This window comes from Solea solea, chromosome 1, assembly GCF_958295425.1.
Source record: "Solea solea chromosome 1, fSolSol10.1, whole genome shotgun sequence".
Classification (NCBI taxonomy): Eukaryota; Metazoa; Chordata; class Actinopteri; order Pleuronectiformes; family Soleidae; genus Solea; species Solea solea.
Window position 1 is genome coordinate 31,184,747 of NC_081134.1, and position 17,771 is coordinate 31,202,517.

Here is a 17,771-nt window from a genome sequence, read left to right on the forward strand (position 1 = left end):
TTGGGCTTTTTTAGCCTTATAAGGCTTTTACAGTATATCCCCGGGCCAGGGCCGGCTCTACCTAATTTTGTGCCCTAGGCGAGATTGCTCTTCATTGTTTAAATTTTTTTTTTTGCTGCAGATGGCGCTCTAGGCGACCGCCTATATCGCCTATGCCAAGAGCCGGCCCTGCCCCGGGCATTGGTTTACAGACACTGCCATCTTTTGTTTAAGTGACCACTGAGCCTTAATCAGCACTTTCACATCTCTCTTTGTTAAGTCTGATCTAAAGTGACCTTTCTGAGTTTCTGTCACATGCAGCACTTTATGTGTATGTGTAAGTGTTAACGCTCATATCTGAATGTACTTTAAAAAATGTTAAACCAGGAGACAATGTGAACATCAGAATAAAATGTGAACACATACAGTACATAATTGCATCTTTATTACACTGAATTATAAAAGTATATATATATTTTATCACTATCTTGGCGAGACAGGACCAAGTCAAGAAAACAACTTGTAGCCTCAGTTGTCGCAGTTTTCTCGTTGTCATACGACAGACAGAAAGAAAGAGACAAAGAAAGAAAGAGAGAGAAATTAAAGAAAGAAAGATTTGGAGTCAAGCAGGAAGGCCACAGTGACGGGTTGCCATGGACTCTGTGCACATACGTGTACAAAAGGGAGGCGAACGGATGCACATACATGTCAGCACACGTGCACACACACAGTTTCATCTTCCTCTACCTGTGAGGACCTCTCACTTCAACCCTTTTTAATTTAATTAATTAAAAAAATTTAACCCGCTGCTGAGAGTGCCAGAAAAATATCAGGTGTACGGCGCACAGATGTTTCTATGAGGCGCAATACAAAAAGTGCAAAAGCAAAAATAATGTTTTTGGTCCAATGTTTTTTGTTGACTTGAAGACATATTGTAGATAGGCATGTTTATGTAGTGACGCAAGTATAAAAGCTGCTATTGTTGTTTTATACTGGACTTACAATTTACAAGGGAATATGAAAATGAATGTATGGAACCTATCTTTACTGCAAAACATCATTTGTGAGGAAAATATAGATCATTTGTTTACCCTTGTCCCCCGAGTTGTGCTTGTTAGTATACAGACATTAGAGTGGTATAATCTTCTTCTTTGACTTCCAAATACTGTGTGATATTCCTGAAAATGTCAAAAATGTTCATTCAAGTAGAACCCACAGTATCACTACTCGTCACTTCAGTTTAGTTTTAATAATTATTGATGTGCTTGTAACACGCACTGTGTCGCGAGTTGTCGAAATGCATTGTGGGTCCACTTAGCTTGCACTTCATGCGAGCGTCAGTCAAACAAAATGTTTCCGCACAGGCGCTATTAACCAATCAAATTATGCTTACTGTATTTGTATCACTCAAACACTACGCAGCCCAAATGCTTATGTTTTTATGTTGGACAAAGTGCACCCAATAATGGTGGACATTGCATTAGCAAGATTAGCATCACATGCTACTCAGTAGGCCATGCCAGACACTGCTCTGCTAACTTCTGAAGTGTCAGGCCCGCCCACCATCAAGTGTTAAAGCGACACATACATGATGTCCACTGTAAAGCCCGTGGTATACCTCAGCATGTGCACTACAGTGCGCGTTGCATATCACGGACCCTGGTATACTACAGGACCCTCGCGCGTCAGGGTCCTGTAGTATCCCACTTCACCATTGGGTGGCGGTACAAGTCTGGATGCAAGGAATAGGACACATTCCCACCAAAGAAGAAGAGAACAATGCGTGGAAGTATACCAGGGCCTTAAGAAAATAAGTGAATCAGTTGCTAATGCTTCAAAATCACCTGCCTGCAGTGTACAAGAGAAGCATCATAGTAGCAGTGAGTCTATGAAATCTTATCCCAATGCTAATGATGTGTCTCAGAGTTTGAGCGTTGATCGTAAAGCCTGAATCCACACCTTAAATCCAGCTTTTTGAAGTAAAATGACCTTGCAACAAAGAACCGACCTCACAAAGCAGGTCTTCCACCAGGGTCCCCACATGGATGGAAAACACACACACACACACACACACACACACACACACACACACACACACACACACACACACACACACACACACACACACACACACACTTGAGAGGCAAAGGCCACAGAGTGGACACACAGCACAGAGGTTTTCTGAACCAACCGGGCTACAGAGTTGGAGTTCCCCAAATTGCTTTTTTAGTACCAGTGAGGTCGCCATGGCAACTGCAGCTCCACCTCATCGTCCCACAACTGTTGCGCGCAAACACACAGTAACAAGCCACGCGTGGTCTGTCATTACCGGAGACACAGCAAGCTCCGACAAGTTAGCAGTGAACTGAACAGAGAAGCCTCGTTTTAAAAGGAAAATAAAAGTTGTAAACACAGGATAAGGCGGCGTCAGAGGAGGGAAGGTGGCTGATTCCGTGGTGCTGATGGTGAGCGTGACGATCATTTGGCACAAACTTAAGTCTTTGACAAAAGAGTCTCAATCGGCCAAAGAGTGAAACTCTTTGTGTCATCACAACGACGTGGTAAACAAATATGAAGGTGGTTGAGTCTTTATTTCAACAGGTTCTTCTTTATGTGCTCCACTTCCATCTGTTATAGAAAAAAACACAAATAAGAAAAACTATTTTACTATTTCTCTGGAATCTGCTGCTTTTTCTATGGAAGAGTTGATCTGAGATTAAAGTCAAAATTCTGAGCTCAAAGTCAGAAATTCAGAATTCTGAGCTCTAAGTCAGAAATTCAGAATTCTGAGCTCTAAGTCAGAAATTCAGAATTCTGAAATTAAAGGAAATTTAGAATTCTGAGATTAAAGGCAGAAAGTTGGAATTCTGAGAAAGAAGTCGGAATTCTGAGATTAAAGTCAGAATGTCAGAATACTGAGATTAAAATCAGAAAGTCGTAATTCTGAGAAAGAAGTCAGAATTTGGACATTGAAGTCAGAATTCTGAGATTGAAGTCAGAATTGTGTTTGTCCAAGTCTGACCTGTAAACTAAGACGAATCCTCTTCTCTTCGTCCAGTGCACTGGACAGCTGCTTCATCTCCTGCCTGAAACACAAACACATAAAAATACACATTAGAATCATGAGTATATTATACGTTGAAACATAGACAATTCATGCCGACCCTGTTCACCTGTGCTGGCTCTTGAGAAGTTCTACGGAGGTACTCAGGTCTCTCAGCTGGTTCCTGAGTTCCTCCACTGTGGGTGGGGTCAGAGGCGAGTGCCTGAGCTCGGGGGAGGGGCTCAGACCCGAGAAGGAAGACGGGGAGGTGGGACGATGGGCGGAGTGCGGCGGGGTCAGGACAGAGGGTTTTGCAGGCAGTGGTGCTTTATTGTCATGTGCCTATAAAGCAAAACCAAGAAAATAAATAGCACATTAGTGATTTTTCTGGTAGTTCTGGTGGAGTTTTGTGTATTTAAATACTTTAAAGTAATGTTATGATTGAAATCATAACTAAAAAAGTGAGACAAACTCCTCAAAACTAACTTCTTAGTGTCAAAAATGTGAGTCACAGTGAACGGAATATCCTTAAATAATCATACAAATGCAAAACACGTACACCTCTATAACAGCATCCAATAAAACTGAAATTTAAGTTTTTGTCATACGTATCAAGAAAAAGCTACATTTATCTCTGAACTCTTACAATACTGATTATGTGTGACTGTGACTGTTAGTAATATTTGCCCAACAAGTACTCTGGTGCCCTCTGTTGGGCAAAAATAGATAATGCAGTAGGACAAAAGTGAAGGTGGTGGACGTACAGAGACGGTGGGAATTCCCTTCCTCAGTGAAACATCCAAAGATCTGGTGGAAACGACCTCCGGCTCGTCCTTCATGCTCTCCTTCTCCTTCCTCTCCTCCACCACAGGTGGTTCCTGGTCAATGCTGGACATAGAGGACTATAGGAGGAAGACAGACAAAGATTACATTAAAAAATACATACATATATATATATACACATATATACACACAGTTTTACCCCTAATTTGTTTCAATTTACCTCTGCTAGTTCCTGTAATATTTACCAGTGTCCATTATCACAGCCTTGATAATGGTTTTGTGCTGATGCTTTTACCACCTTGTGAACGACTCTCTGTACACCGTGTTGCCTGCTTTTGGTTCACAAATTGTGTCAGATTTAAACATTTTTTTCTTTACATATCCAATCCAGTGATTTTGACTAGTTTTCGACTCATCCAACATTTATTATGTGATCACTTCATGTCACAGACGACAATAGAATAGCATGAGAACCAACTGCTTTAAATTTAAAGCTGTAGTGCGTAACTTTGGTTGCACAAGCTCCTCTCCCTCCCTGTTTCCCCCCTCCCCCTCACAAACACCTGTTTTCTAACAGTCAAAAACAGGTGAAAAACAGAGAAAGCAACGTGTTTTAAAGTTGTCGTATTTCAAGAACGTTTGATGATACAGATGAAATGTTTGGTTTGTGATGTTTGGTCAGGAGGCTTTCAGGAGCTCCCACATTTAAATTTGTGAAAAACGGGTGTGAATTGACAGAAAAAATCACCCTCTTCTTCATTTAAAAAAAAAAAGTTTTAACATGGGAGTCAATGGGAGGTTTGAGCAGAACTCTTTGCACTTTTAGGTGATTTTAAGAAAACACACAAGTCATATGTCATATGTTGCACATGCACAGACTCGCATTGTCTATTTTGATGATAAACATATCAGCTGGGATAATTTATGGAATGTTAAAGTCATGGTTTTTATTTTTTAGACGGGTCCTACATAAGGAAGGAGGATGATGAAGAAAAAATCTTAAACTGCAAGTATTTAAAAATCATAATCGATATGAAAACTTTGATTTAGTTGTCTCTACGTTAAACTATGATGTCACTGTGAGGCTCCAAAGCGGTGTGGGTTGAGATTTTTTCGACCGTTTCCTATTCATGTGTATGTGGAAATTCTTTGAGATTTTTGTTACCGTGGTTCAGAGGTTGCGCTAGACTTTTTCGTTGTCTGTCATTTTGACTGACAGGGTCATAAAAATCCCATCATAATAATTTTTTACCGGTCACTTTAAATGATAATAATGACATATTCAATTGCATTGTTCATATTGCAGTGGAATATGAACAGTTAACCTGTGGCCTAAACACACAGTCTCACACCTTCCTCCTGGTCCACATGGACTTAAATCGCGTGCCTGCTTGCGCATAGTTGCGCGTGGTAGGAAATCCCGCAACATGCGCTCCTTCTGCACCAGTGGATCAGCTGCACCGGTCACAGACGCGCTCCAAAGCCTCCTGTCCATAGCTCTTTAACACACTGTCAGCACTACAAGGATAGCGAGATGCATTGAGTACGGTGTCCAGGTCAGAAATTATGCTCAGATGCTCCGATGGAAATCTTTATTTTGTCGCACAACATTTTTCTATCCGCCCTCCTCAGCCAGGAGAACTCCCGCTCCCACTGAACTCGCCTAACCTCCTTACTGCCGCTTCCTCGCTCCGCTGAGGCCAAGGGCTGAGTTTGTCCTTCATCTGCATCTATCCCTCTTTTTTCACCTCTTTTATCAACATAGTTTTTAGGGGTGTGAATTGCAATCTGTCAAAATGACGGATGGCTCTCAGATTTTTCCGTCACCGTTTTAAATAAACGGTCAATGACGGAAAATATTCGGTTAACGCGACCCCTGCCGTGGTTACTCGACGAGCTTATAAAAGTCATAGCACACCACTCCCGATCAAATCGCACGTTATGATATAGGATTTGTGGGTTTTTTCTCAAAACTCCCTAGAACTCATTCATTGATATCTCAGGCACTCTAACAACAACCAAAAATCCCCAAAAGTTACACACTGCAGCTTTAAGTTGCTGTTTTTTTAAATTTTTGACTCACAGGTGTGATGATCTGTGAACGAGGCCGTCGGTCTGTGACTCGTGGACGTGACGCCGTCGGATGACTCAGTTTCTCCGTCGACAACACCACGGCGTCCAGGTCCATATCTACAGAAATGCACACATCACCATGACAACATCTCAGCGGGTTCACAATTCACACACAAACACCAAGGAGGCACCACGCCCTCATCTCATTGGTCAATGCTCCTGTCCGTCAATCACACTCACCAGTGTCTTGTGACCTGTCAGGGGCAGAGTCTGGTGTCGAACCTTTGCCCTCAGACTTGGGGCTTTCACACCTGAGCAGGTAAACCATACGACAACGTTAAACTCTACACGCTCTGGTGTGTACCGATGGTTGTTTTCTGTGTGTGTCTGTGTGTGTGTGTGTGTGTACTGACGATAGAGAGGGGGGTCTCTCAGGACGTCGCGGGGGTTGGGAGGAGGAAGAGGAGGAGCTTGTCTTTGGGGGAAGGGGTTTCTTGGGAAGGTGAGCTGGGAGGGAGGGCTTGGGGATGTCGCCAACCTTCACTTCTTCACCTAAACAGTCCACACATTCACGTGAAATAACAATAAATACACAATAAACAACATAAAAAAAAACACAGTGCAACACAAACAGTTCAGTGATGTAGAAATTAGCAGCAGCTAAAATTTCATAAACAGGATGATGTTAGGATGTTAAATGACAAACACAAGGCGAAGAAGACAGTTGCCAAAGGTTGTGAGAACAGGAAGAGGATAAAATCTTTGATTTTTTGATTTTAGTTTCTCTGGACACACTAAAACCATTAACCTCAAAAAGAAATGAAAATGTATTTTTTTTATTGCGTATCTTTAAAAAATTAATAACCATTGACACTTTGAGAACAGGTGTTGATTTTTGTGACTTTAAATATGATTTTAACACTTTTTACACACACTTTTTCCTAGCTCTATTTTTATTGAATCAGTCTCTCCATGAAAGGTTCCTTATTCTTATTCTTCCTCTTTATTCCCCTTCCATCTTAAATGCTGCATATCCACTGGAAAATAACACAAAAATATAAAATGCTAAAAATATGAAGCAACTCCTTTTGTATTTTTCACAATTAACAAGTAGAGAATCAAAGGTTTTTGGTTTTGCATGAGCAGTTGTAACGGTGCCAGCGTCTGACAGATGCCTGCAGTGCCCACTGTTTCCTGTTTGAATCAGACTTCTTCAATCAAAGTTACAAAAGAGAGGAAATATATTCAGCAAAGTGAACTTGTTTCAACATCACCTCTGACTCAAAGCGACTGTAAAAATCAGCCTCACCCAGGTTCATCATATTTAAAGACTTAGAATCTGGTTTAACACAGTTCAAGTTTACTCTGACTTACACATCCTACGTTCAGTTAGACTGAAGTTAGCCTCGGCTAGGAAATAATAGAAGAAGCACGCACACAAAAGAAGAAGAAAAACAATCTGTCTGTTAATTAGACATAAGGCTTAATATTACAGTAGGGGTTTTGAGAGTCAATCTGAGCTTAACGCTTAGCATGTTAACATTCGCCAATTTCGCTCAAGAGAATATTACTGAAAACTTTAAGCATTAAACAAACTGACATTTTGACCTGATGGTGGCACTAGAGGATCAATCAGTCATTTAAAATCAATTGTATTTCAGTCACGACTACAATAGTGGACTGGCCCAAACTGTTGTCCCTGGAGGAGGCTACCACTGCTAGTGTTACAAAAAAAATTAAAATTAAAAAACAAAACTGATATAGCTGACATATTTTGGCATAAACTGATCAAATTGAACAAAGACCTCTTTTGAATAGTAAAATTATAATTCAAAAACAAAAATCAGTAATTTAGTCTCAATCGTATTTTAGTCACGACTAAAATGGTGGACTGGCTGAAACGGTTGTCTCCAGAGTAGGCTTATGCTAGTAGCACTGCAAAAAAATAAAACTAGCCGATATATTTCTGAGGAAATGGTAGACAAACTAGATTATCCAATCAGGAGCCAGAGTTCCACAAAGAGGCGGTCCTCTCCACGTTGGGGTGAGCCCAGAGGCCTTGAATCAATTTCATGAATGTCAAGTTATTTCTTTTCATCGTAACATTTTAATTGTGAACTATACATGGTTTCATGTCAACACAGACACTTTTATTTTGAAATTCTGTGAAATAGCCATCATGACTAAAAGAGTTGGACTTTTCTTCACTTGTAGACTCAATGGTTTGTGGCCCCAAGATCATTTGAGTTTGAGGCCCCCGGTTAGGCTATTTGTCGGTGAAGTAAGTCCCCTACAGAGGGGGAATGTTATGGTGCGTTCCATTTGTGGTCGGAACTCGGAATTTCCGAGTTTATGGGGCGTTCCTTAATATCGAAACTCCCTCCTGAACTCAAATTTGAGCAACCTCATGCACACAAGTTAGAATTCTAAGATGGCGAGATACGTTCATCGCGGTTCCAACATGTTAACTGGAACTGAACTGAACTTTCTAATGGAGCTTCCGATGAAAATGGAACGCAGCATAAATAGGCGGCAACAGACAGAAAGTTAGCAAAAAATGTAACCAAAACGAAGACATCTCAGTTAGTGACTTGTCCATTTGCCAGTTTAACGGATCAGTAAGAAGATGTAAGAGACCCAAGTGGTTTTGGCTGTACCTCGATCCTGGTCTCTCAGCGGCAGATGTTCAGGACGCTCAGGAGGAACCTTCTTGAGCTCCGACTTTTTCTCTAAAGGTCAGAGTTTTTCTCATTTTCTCTCTTGGGACATTTAAATACAAAAAGAGCAGAAGAAGGACGAAGAAGAAAAATTCAGGAGTTACCTGTGACGTGTTTGGCTGAAGGCGCGCTGGGAGGAGGCGGTTTCTTTGGTCTCTGGAATCACACAAAAAAATAAAAACTCACACATCTCACACGTCTCACACTCTCCGTTCCTTCAAAAATCACGATGAGCAAACAGTTCTCTCATGCGTCACTAAGGATGACGGGATTACCTCCTTCTCCACTTCTAGCAGCTTCACAAAGTTGTCTGGGAAGACGCCTTGTCGTCCTCCAATCTCCCCCATCCACCAGCCTGCATCCGCACACTCCTGGAAACAGATTAAAACGCATTAAGTACTAAGTGCCTGAATACAAATTCAAATTTGTTCTATCCTGCCAAGCAAATCCAAATAACCACATGATGCAAACCTGTAGGGAAGGTTAGGACACGCCCACTTAAAAAAAAAGAGGCCAAGTTAAACAAACAAAGCACCTTTGTGATGATGTTAATGATTTCACCCTCTTTGATCGACAGCTCGTCCTCATTTTGTGCTTCGTATGGGAAGAGGACTTTGCACTGCTCGCGTCCTGAGAGACAATCAAATTTAAAGAAAGCAGTTTTTAATGATGAAAAAAGGTACATGAACATGTAAAATGTGAATTTTAAGCTCAGAATTTTAGGTAAACAATGGTTTGTGAGTTAAAATGCTGCGTTTTCTGAAAACAGTGTGAAAACACTAGAGTTTACAGTGAAAACAGCTGTCTTGTGAGAGTCTTAGAAATTATGACAGTAAAAGGAAGTGGCGAACGCTTGAATAGTTATAGAACAGAGGGTCTGCAACCATTTTGATCCCCTCTCCACCCAAATAAATTGAATCTGGATAAAATTGTGATAAAGTCATGTATAATGTTTTACATATTGGTATACTACACATAAACATAATATAGTTTGTTGCATTTATGAAATTAAAGAACTACAAAAGGAAAACTGTTGACATTTCATTACTGTTTTTTACCTGTTAACAAAGGAAGTGATGAAAAAACACTGGCAACTTTGAAATAAAAAACAGAACTATGTAGATCTATTTGTAAGAATTAATAAAGTAAAATGTAACTCACTTTGCAATAAATAAAATTAAGTTTTGGGGGATTTTATGTAGTTCACGTTTGAGAAAACCTGCTGCCACAATGTAGAGCCAAAGGATGTGACGCATATTTTAGTAGATGTGAAAATGAACTAAAAATAAACATAGTGGGCTCTAGAATCACAGGTTGCAGACCCCTGTTATAGAAGAACAGCTGCTTAAATTAGTAACTATCTTGTTGCAGATTGCAGATGTTTTTCTCACACAAATGTACATCTAATAAATTGGTTATATTCACCATTATATTAAACTACAAATAAAATTCACATTATTCTTCAAAACAATATTGATGTTTTCTTGGTTTTCTGTTTAATTTCACATCCAACCCCCAAAATCTTGGATGTCGGATGTTTCCATAAGCACCTGAATGCACCATGAGGGAACAGTTTCAAAGCAGTTCCTTTGTAATAACTCTATTACAACATAAAACAAAAAAAGAATGTTAGAATGAGAGGAAGTGTTCAACCAGAATGGCAGGAAATAATCTTAATAGTATGGTATGCTATGATAAAACGCAGTAAATGTCCAATACATTGTTGTTATTTCCTATTTAGGTGTGTAATAAAGTTTGAAAAGTGTGCTGTAATGTTAAGTTCTGACCTTTAGTTTTGCTGTCAGGTTCAGTCTTCATGGTCTCAGGAGCAACACTTGCTGTTTTGCCCTCGTTGTTCTGAACAACAAACAGGAAAAGAGACAGTCTTTGAGACACTTATTCAAACAGAACCACAGCCTCAGATATAGCGACTGTAAACCACTGATTCTGTCTGAGACATATCCTCTTGATGTTCTGCAGTGTTTCCGCACAGTGACGCAACCTGGTTTGATGTTGCAGTCGTCGTATAAGTGTGAGGGACTGTCAGTGACACATTCACTCAGTAAAGTTGCTAGTATTGCAAATATAAACCAAACAACCTGACAAACAAAACCACAACCTCACATAATGCGACTGTAACCACCGATTCTGTTTGAGACATATCCTCATCTTGATGTTCTGCAGTGTCTCTGCACAGTGAGACTGGTTTGATGTTGCAGTCGTCGTATAAGTGTGAGGGACTGTCAGTGACACATTCACTCAGTAAAGTTGCTAGTATTGCAAATATAAACCAAACTAGCTGACATATTTTGGGCGGAAGCTGATCAAATTGAACAAAGAACTCTTTTCAAATCATAATTTTATCACAACTTAAATGGTGGACTATCCCTGAAGTAAGCTAAGGCTGCTAGCATTGCAAAAAAAATCCTCTTTCAAATCAGACTTTAGTCACGACTAAAATGGTTAACTGTCCCTGGAGTAGGCTAACGCTGATAGCATTGCAAATAAATAGTCTTTTGATTGGTAAAATTATAATTCAAAAACAAAAAAATGGTCATTTAACAAACAACAACTGAATGATGTTTTCACTTTATTCTCTCCAGTGAACAGCAGAGTCCCTTAGCACCAAAGTAACCAGCTAATTAGAACGGATGATTCTGGATTTAGCACAATTACAACACAAGGTGATGTATAGTGGTGAAGTGTGTGTGTGTGCTGATGCGGCATATACTGTATACATACATATATACACATATATATAAATATATATATATATATATATATATATATATATATATATATATATATATACACATACATACATACATACATACATACACACACACACACACACATATATATATATATATATATATATATATATATATATATATATATATATATATATATATATACACACACACATATACATATATAGACACATATACATATATATATATATATATATATATATATATATATATATATATATACACACACACATACACATATATACACATATATAGGATGTTAAAGGAGCCGTTGTTTTGTGGCTGGAGTGGATCCCTCGACAGTGTTTGTGGAACCGGGGTGGCTCATTTACAGGAAAACACACACACTCACGCACACACTTATTCACAGGGCCCGGTCTGTCCTGAACACACACACAGCTCTGTTCTGCAACATCACCTCCCGCCACCAGCTTCTCTCCTCGCTCTACACCCTTCCCCTCCTCTCCTCTCCCGCCCTAATGAGACCCATGTGGTGCCACAAGCACTGAGACATCGTTGCAACATCACAGAGAGGATCACATGCTGCTCAGCGTCGTTCAGGCTGGCAAATAAAGACTTCACAGTGTCCAGTAGTGACACAGCTACTTTTAGGAGATTTCACAGATTCCATAATGTATCTCTGCAAGGACGGAGAAACCTCACCCAACCCCAAAGCTCCTACTGCACGTCTACTGCCACATCACCGCACTGAAACAGGAAACTCAAGGATAAGGGACAGTTATCTTCTTATTAGCAAACTACACACCACACAAATATAGATTTCTTTGAGCCCAATGTTAGATAAAAAAGTAGGGACTTCCCTGAAGGCACAGATGTCATTTCACAACCATCTCAGGCTGAATGATTTCCTTTGTGATGTGCAGAATATACAGCATTTTCTTTGAAGAATCTGCTCTTTTTGTGCACCATTAGACCATAAAGTCACAGCTTTGAATCCAACCAGTCTTCTATCACTTCCCTTATCTGTGCTGATCTCTGCATTTTCATCATTAAACGGCTACTAACGATGAGTTAAACCGAATGATCATCAGCATATAAAAGCATATTTTGTAAACCAATGCCAATGACAAAAATATAACCCTAAAATGTCCATCATATTAGCTGAAGTCTGTGTAGATAAGTCCTTTTTTACCTCTTAGAATAATGATTAATACTGTAGAAGAGAATTCACATTGCGCTAATGAATATACTGACTGAAAACATGTTTGATAGTACTGTTACACAATAAATGTAATTAAGTAGATACTTTGGAAATCAGCCAGTCAGATGGTCCAAGATCCCAAGTCACATCCTGCATGATAAATAGGTTTTTTATTGTAAACTCAGTTGGTATCACATCCGAGTGACTCTGACTCACTGTAGTGACCAGGAGGATTTAGTGCACAGGGGATGTACGCCTTTGCAGACCAGTGCAGTTTCACTCTTCACAATTTTCCAGAATCATGTAATACATGAGTGTTTGTGAAGAGATTTATCTTCAGTTCCCATTTGGGTTAATTCAATACCCCAAACCTTGAGTTTCTACAGATACCAATATAATTTCCAGGAATTCCAAAAAAATACTACAACAGTGTTATGCAGAGCTTCCAAACATCAGAGGTTTTAAGTCCAGAAAAATTCAGCAAAACACATGAGGTGTGTCGCACAATTGTGTCGCACAACTTTGAAGAGATAAATCTAAATACTATCCACCTTTTACCAATCAATAATCATCACAAACTAAAGAGTTTCTTTAGAAAGTACATGCTTCTTGGTGCATAATGTTGTAAGTTACAATACTGGTAGTTGAGTAGTGTTTGAAGAAAGTTGATGAAGTCCTTGTGTTAAGTTTATGAACACTTGTTTTGATCTAACTTGTTGTTGTAGGGAGATCAGAATGGCGTAATCTTATTTGAGGGGATTCCCTGATGATGTTCTTTAGATATTGCATCTACAAGAATTGGCCAAAACTTATGCAAGCACAGAATCCTAAAAAAAAAACTGGAGGAAAACCTGAACTCTTATCCTTCTTGGCAGGAAAGATGTTGAATATCATTGTACTAAACCAAGTTATCATATTAAGCCTCATCCTCAAGTATAAGTGAATGCTTGTGTCCAATTTGAAGGGATTCCCTCTTAGACGTTCTTGAGATATTGTGTTTATGAGAATGGGCTGATGCTTTTTAGTCAAATTTGGGATATCATGTTCAAAAGAACTGTACATGTCTTCAGCCATGGCTGTCATCAGCAGAGAGGTTTAAATATCTCCAGGAAACACTGAACACTTGTGTCAGCACAGACGCCCTTGAATGTCAGCATAATAACCCTAAGTATCACTGTTAGCCTGCAGGAACAACTTTCAGAGGAAACACTGAACACTTTCTCTTTTTGTTCGAACAAAAAGTGTTAAATATCAGCACAAACCCAAAGTATCATCAGATTGATCCTCAAGTCCAATTGAGTGTTTGTGCCAAATTTGAAGGTATTCTCATTAAAAGTTCTTGAGATATCCCATTTACAAGAATTGGGCAATGCTTTGTTTGTGCCAAATTTGAAGGGGTTCCCCTCAAAGATGTTCTTGAGGTATCAAGTTCATGAGAATCCGACCATGGCTGCCACCAGCACAGAGGCTTTTGTGGGCTGTTCAATAACAGCACAATGTCCAAAATTATCATTGTCAGCCTCATCCTTTTTAAAATTGTATTCAAATATTTTGCAAATTCATCGTCTGCATTCAGCCATCCTCTACTAGGAAGCTTCTTAGAACTAGGAGCAGTGGGGGTTGGGTACCTTGCACCTCAGCCCTTGACCTGTCAGTATTTGAACTGGTGACCCTTGAGTTACAAGCCAAATTCCCTGCCATGGTCCAAATAAAGGTTTGTGCCAAACTTGAGTGGAATCCCTCAAGACGTTCTTGAGATCCTGTGTTCACAATTATGGGGAGTGTCTCTATCTCTGGCCTCTGCTCTCACTGGCACAGAAACTTAAAATCCTGGAGGAAACACTTATCCTTCTTTTGGAAAATGTTGAATATCAGCACAATAACCCAAAGCATCATTGTCAGACTCATCCTCAAGTCCAAGTCAATGTTTGTGCCAAATTTGAAGGTATGCCGATAAGAAGCTCTTGAGATATCGCATCTACAAGAATTCGGCAATGCCTTCGGCAAAACCTGTCGCCAGTACAGAATCTTAAAACTTGAGAATAGAAGAAGTTGGATATAATTGTAATAATTTCCAGCGTCATCTTCAAATCCAAGTGAATATTTGTGCCAAATTTGAGAGGACTCCCTCAAGGCGTTCTTGAGATACTATGTTCAAAAATATGGCGTGTGTCTCTGGCCTCGGCTCTCACTGGCACAGAAACTTAAAATTCGGGAGAAAAACGTTGAATATCAGCACATAACCCAATGTATCATTGTCAGCCTGCAGAAACAGCTTCCGGAATAATAAGTTACCCTACAACAGCATTCAATCACTGCATCTGTGAAGCAGCAAGACACTGGGACTCCACCCATGTGCCGGTAGCCGACCTTTCAGTTTACTTAAAAGTGGACGTGGCTTCCCATGACTCAGCACCACCGTGCCACCCCACCACCACCAAACCCCCCCCCCCGTCCCAGGCGGAGACTGTCACCTCCTCCAGAGCCTCATTAGGGAGCAGAGAAACTCGTCTCGCCATAAAACAACATCACAGCCTTGCACTCAGCAGGACAGGCTCAAAAACATCCTTCAGAACAAATGCTCTGGTACATCTGCAGGAACTGCAGCCGAGTTTGACGACCAGGGAAGATGTTTAAAGGCTGAATCCCACATTTTATTTACTTAGTCTTTAGTAGTTTTGTCTCTTTCAAGCCTTTTTTTTTTTTTAAACCTTGTGGTATTTACCTTTTTAACAATGCTTTGAAAGAGACTCCAAAGAGATCCAACTCTTTATATTTCCCAAAAAAACATGCGTCAAATTGCCAGAGAACTCTTTTACAAAAAATGAACTTACATTTTCCTTGGTTTTTATCATTGCAAAAAACATCCCTATCTACACACACACACACTCTGAAATATTTCACGTCACTGATGAAAAAACTAACCCTTTAAATCAGTATTGTATTGTATTGTTTCTCCATAGATACTTGTCTCTATTTTCTATGTAATTTAAGAAAACTTGAAAAAATAATACATAAATCTGACCTCTTATGCCACCTTCTAGCCAAACACTCATAACACGACTTTGTGTCATGTGAGGCAGCTTTCACTAAGCGGTAAAAAAAATGCCACAGATAAGCAAACACGGCAGGACGAGAGAAAGAAATAAAGAAAGGACGAATTTATCAGATGAAGAAAACAACAAAAATCTGAATGAATGAATGAATGAATGAATGAATGAAAGAAAACAGGAGCAGCTAGGAGATCAGGAGGGAAGAGAAAAGTTGACCCTACCTTCCTCTGCTCTGGTTTCAGTTAAAGTCAGACAGACACGCGGAGCGCGGCAGCTACATCAGGGTCGGCAGCTGGAGACAGTGTGCGCATGTGTGTGTGTGTGACTATGAAAATGTCAGTGAAAAACTGCATAACCTCCCCTCCTCTCTCTCTCTCTCTTTTTCCTCCTCTCTCTCTCTCTCTCTCTCTCTCTCTCTCTGTCTGTCTGTCTGCCCTGCAGAGCTCTCACTTCTGCTTTGCTCTCCCAGTCCCTGCAGGGTGTGGGTGTGGGTGTGGGTGTGTGTGTGTGTGTGTGTGTGTGGGCATGTGTGTGTGTCCACTTTAAAACCACTTCCTGTGCTGTGAAACTGAAACAGAGGAAGAGGAGGAGCCAAGGGTGGAACTTCCTTCCCTCATTACTCATTATGAAAATAATCACAATAGTGAATAATAATGGAAAAGAGCCGTGTGTGTGTACTTGTGTACTTGTGTATATGTATCTCTGTGAGGTCCAAAAAAACCTACAAACCTATCTCTGAGGGGAAATTTTGACATTGTAGGGACGTTTTCTCTGGGCCCCAAAACCTGATTTTAGGGTTAGGTTTGTAAAAACTCAAACTCAAATGACCCTGGGGGCCACCGAGTGTCTAGTTTGGTCTGTGAAATAAGTTAAACTTTTTGAGGAATAAATATCAACATAATAATATTCACAATATTTCATATAATATCAAAATAAAACTGTTTGCTTTGATTTGGAACAATAAATAGTGCACAATGTAAACTTATCGATGATGCAAAATTGACTTGGGCCACATGAAATTAATTTGGGGGGCCACAAGTTTGAGACCTATACTGTTAGGGTTTGGTTCAGGGTTAGGGTTAGGCATTTAGTTATGATGGTTAAGATTAGGGTTAGGGGCATTAACGTCTCCAGGTGTATGTGAAAAAACTTGTTATGAGGACATTTCAAGTAAATTTATGGGATAATTAGCCTTCGGTTTTTGGGCTAAGGTTAAAGTTAGCATTAGGTTTCAGCCTTGTTTGATAATCGAGACATAAAAACAAAGAATTATCTTACACAAAAATAAAAGAAAATAATATATTTGAAGACAACCAGGTGGTTCTCGTTTGTGTACCATGTGCCTATCAGGCCATGTTCAAGGCTAACCATACTAATGGGTATCACGGCGTCCTTGAACAAAAGTGGACTCAGTTTCTGGAACATTCAGTGAACAACATGACCCAACCTTGGATAAGAAAAGATATTTTTTTTGCAAGGACACAATCAAAATGATGAAGAAGCTAACATTAGCGTCTCACACACACACACACACACACACACACACAACTAAGATGGATTTACGAGGACTCTTAGATAAAGTTATCACTGTTTTGGTGGAGTTAGCATGTCCAACAAAAACACATTATCACAGTGTTATGGAGGGAAACATGTTGTTTTTTTTTAATTACAAAGCTAAAGATGCTAAAGCTTTAAGAATGCTGATTTCTCAAGAATTATTGTTGATGTGTTTGTCCGTTGATGTGTGGTTTGCTCTCTGGCCTGGAATTAAACAGACATTTTTGTTTGTGGGAAACCGGTTACCAAGACATTTCTATATTTTCTTCATTTAAATGAAACAGCTCAACTGTTGGAAACCTTGGGTGTTTTCCTTGACAGTCATTTGAATTTTAACAAACAAATAGACAATTGTCAAGAATAACTAAGGAAGACATTTCTATATTCAAACTTCTGTCGTCTTTAAAAGGTGAGGAGTTGCATGAGCTAGTTATTGAGGCTAAAACCAGTTAGCACTAGCAATGTCGTCACTAATATGTCTAATAATTAAAATAATAGCATTCAAATGGTCCTTACTAAGAAATTGGTTCCCCATTTGTGTACTGAGAAAGTCAATACATATCCTACAAAAAGACTAAAATGTGTGTGTACTTGTTGACCTTGTGGGCATGGTTTAAAGGGCTTTAAAGGGCT

The 17,771-nt window shown here is 39.7% G+C and overlaps 1 protein-coding gene across 2 annotated transcripts in view; it reads right to left on the reverse strand.

The window, feature by feature from the left end:
* Positions 1-402: 402 nt before the first annotated feature.
* sh3kbp1 (SH3-domain kinase binding protein 1) overlaps positions 403-17,771 on the reverse strand; it is a 35,790-nt gene continuing 18,421 nt past the window's right edge. The window contains exons 8-19 of one of the 2 annotated variants that reach the window (XM_058631984.1): positions 10,383-10,452; positions 9,131-9,225; positions 8,871-8,966; positions 8,700-8,751; positions 8,536-8,607; positions 6,292-6,430; positions 6,119-6,189; positions 5,889-5,995; positions 3,787-3,924; positions 3,153-3,364; positions 3,002-3,065; positions 403-2,607 (exon numbers count right to left, since the gene is read on the reverse strand). In XM_058631984.1, the coding sequence (XP_058487967.1) occupies positions 2,569-2,607; positions 3,002-3,065; positions 3,153-3,364; positions 3,787-3,924; positions 5,889-5,995; positions 6,119-6,189; positions 6,292-6,430; positions 8,536-8,607; positions 8,700-8,751; positions 8,871-8,966; positions 9,131-9,225; positions 10,383-10,452 (1,155 nt within the window). In that variant the 3' untranslated portion in view covers positions 403-2,568. The remainder of the gene's footprint in view (positions 2,608-3,001; positions 3,066-3,152; positions 3,365-3,786; positions 3,925-5,888; positions 5,996-6,118; positions 6,190-6,291; positions 6,431-8,535; positions 8,608-8,699; positions 8,752-8,870; positions 8,967-9,130; positions 9,226-10,382; positions 10,453-17,771) is intronic. The other variant, XM_058631992.1, reaches the window with a different exon arrangement.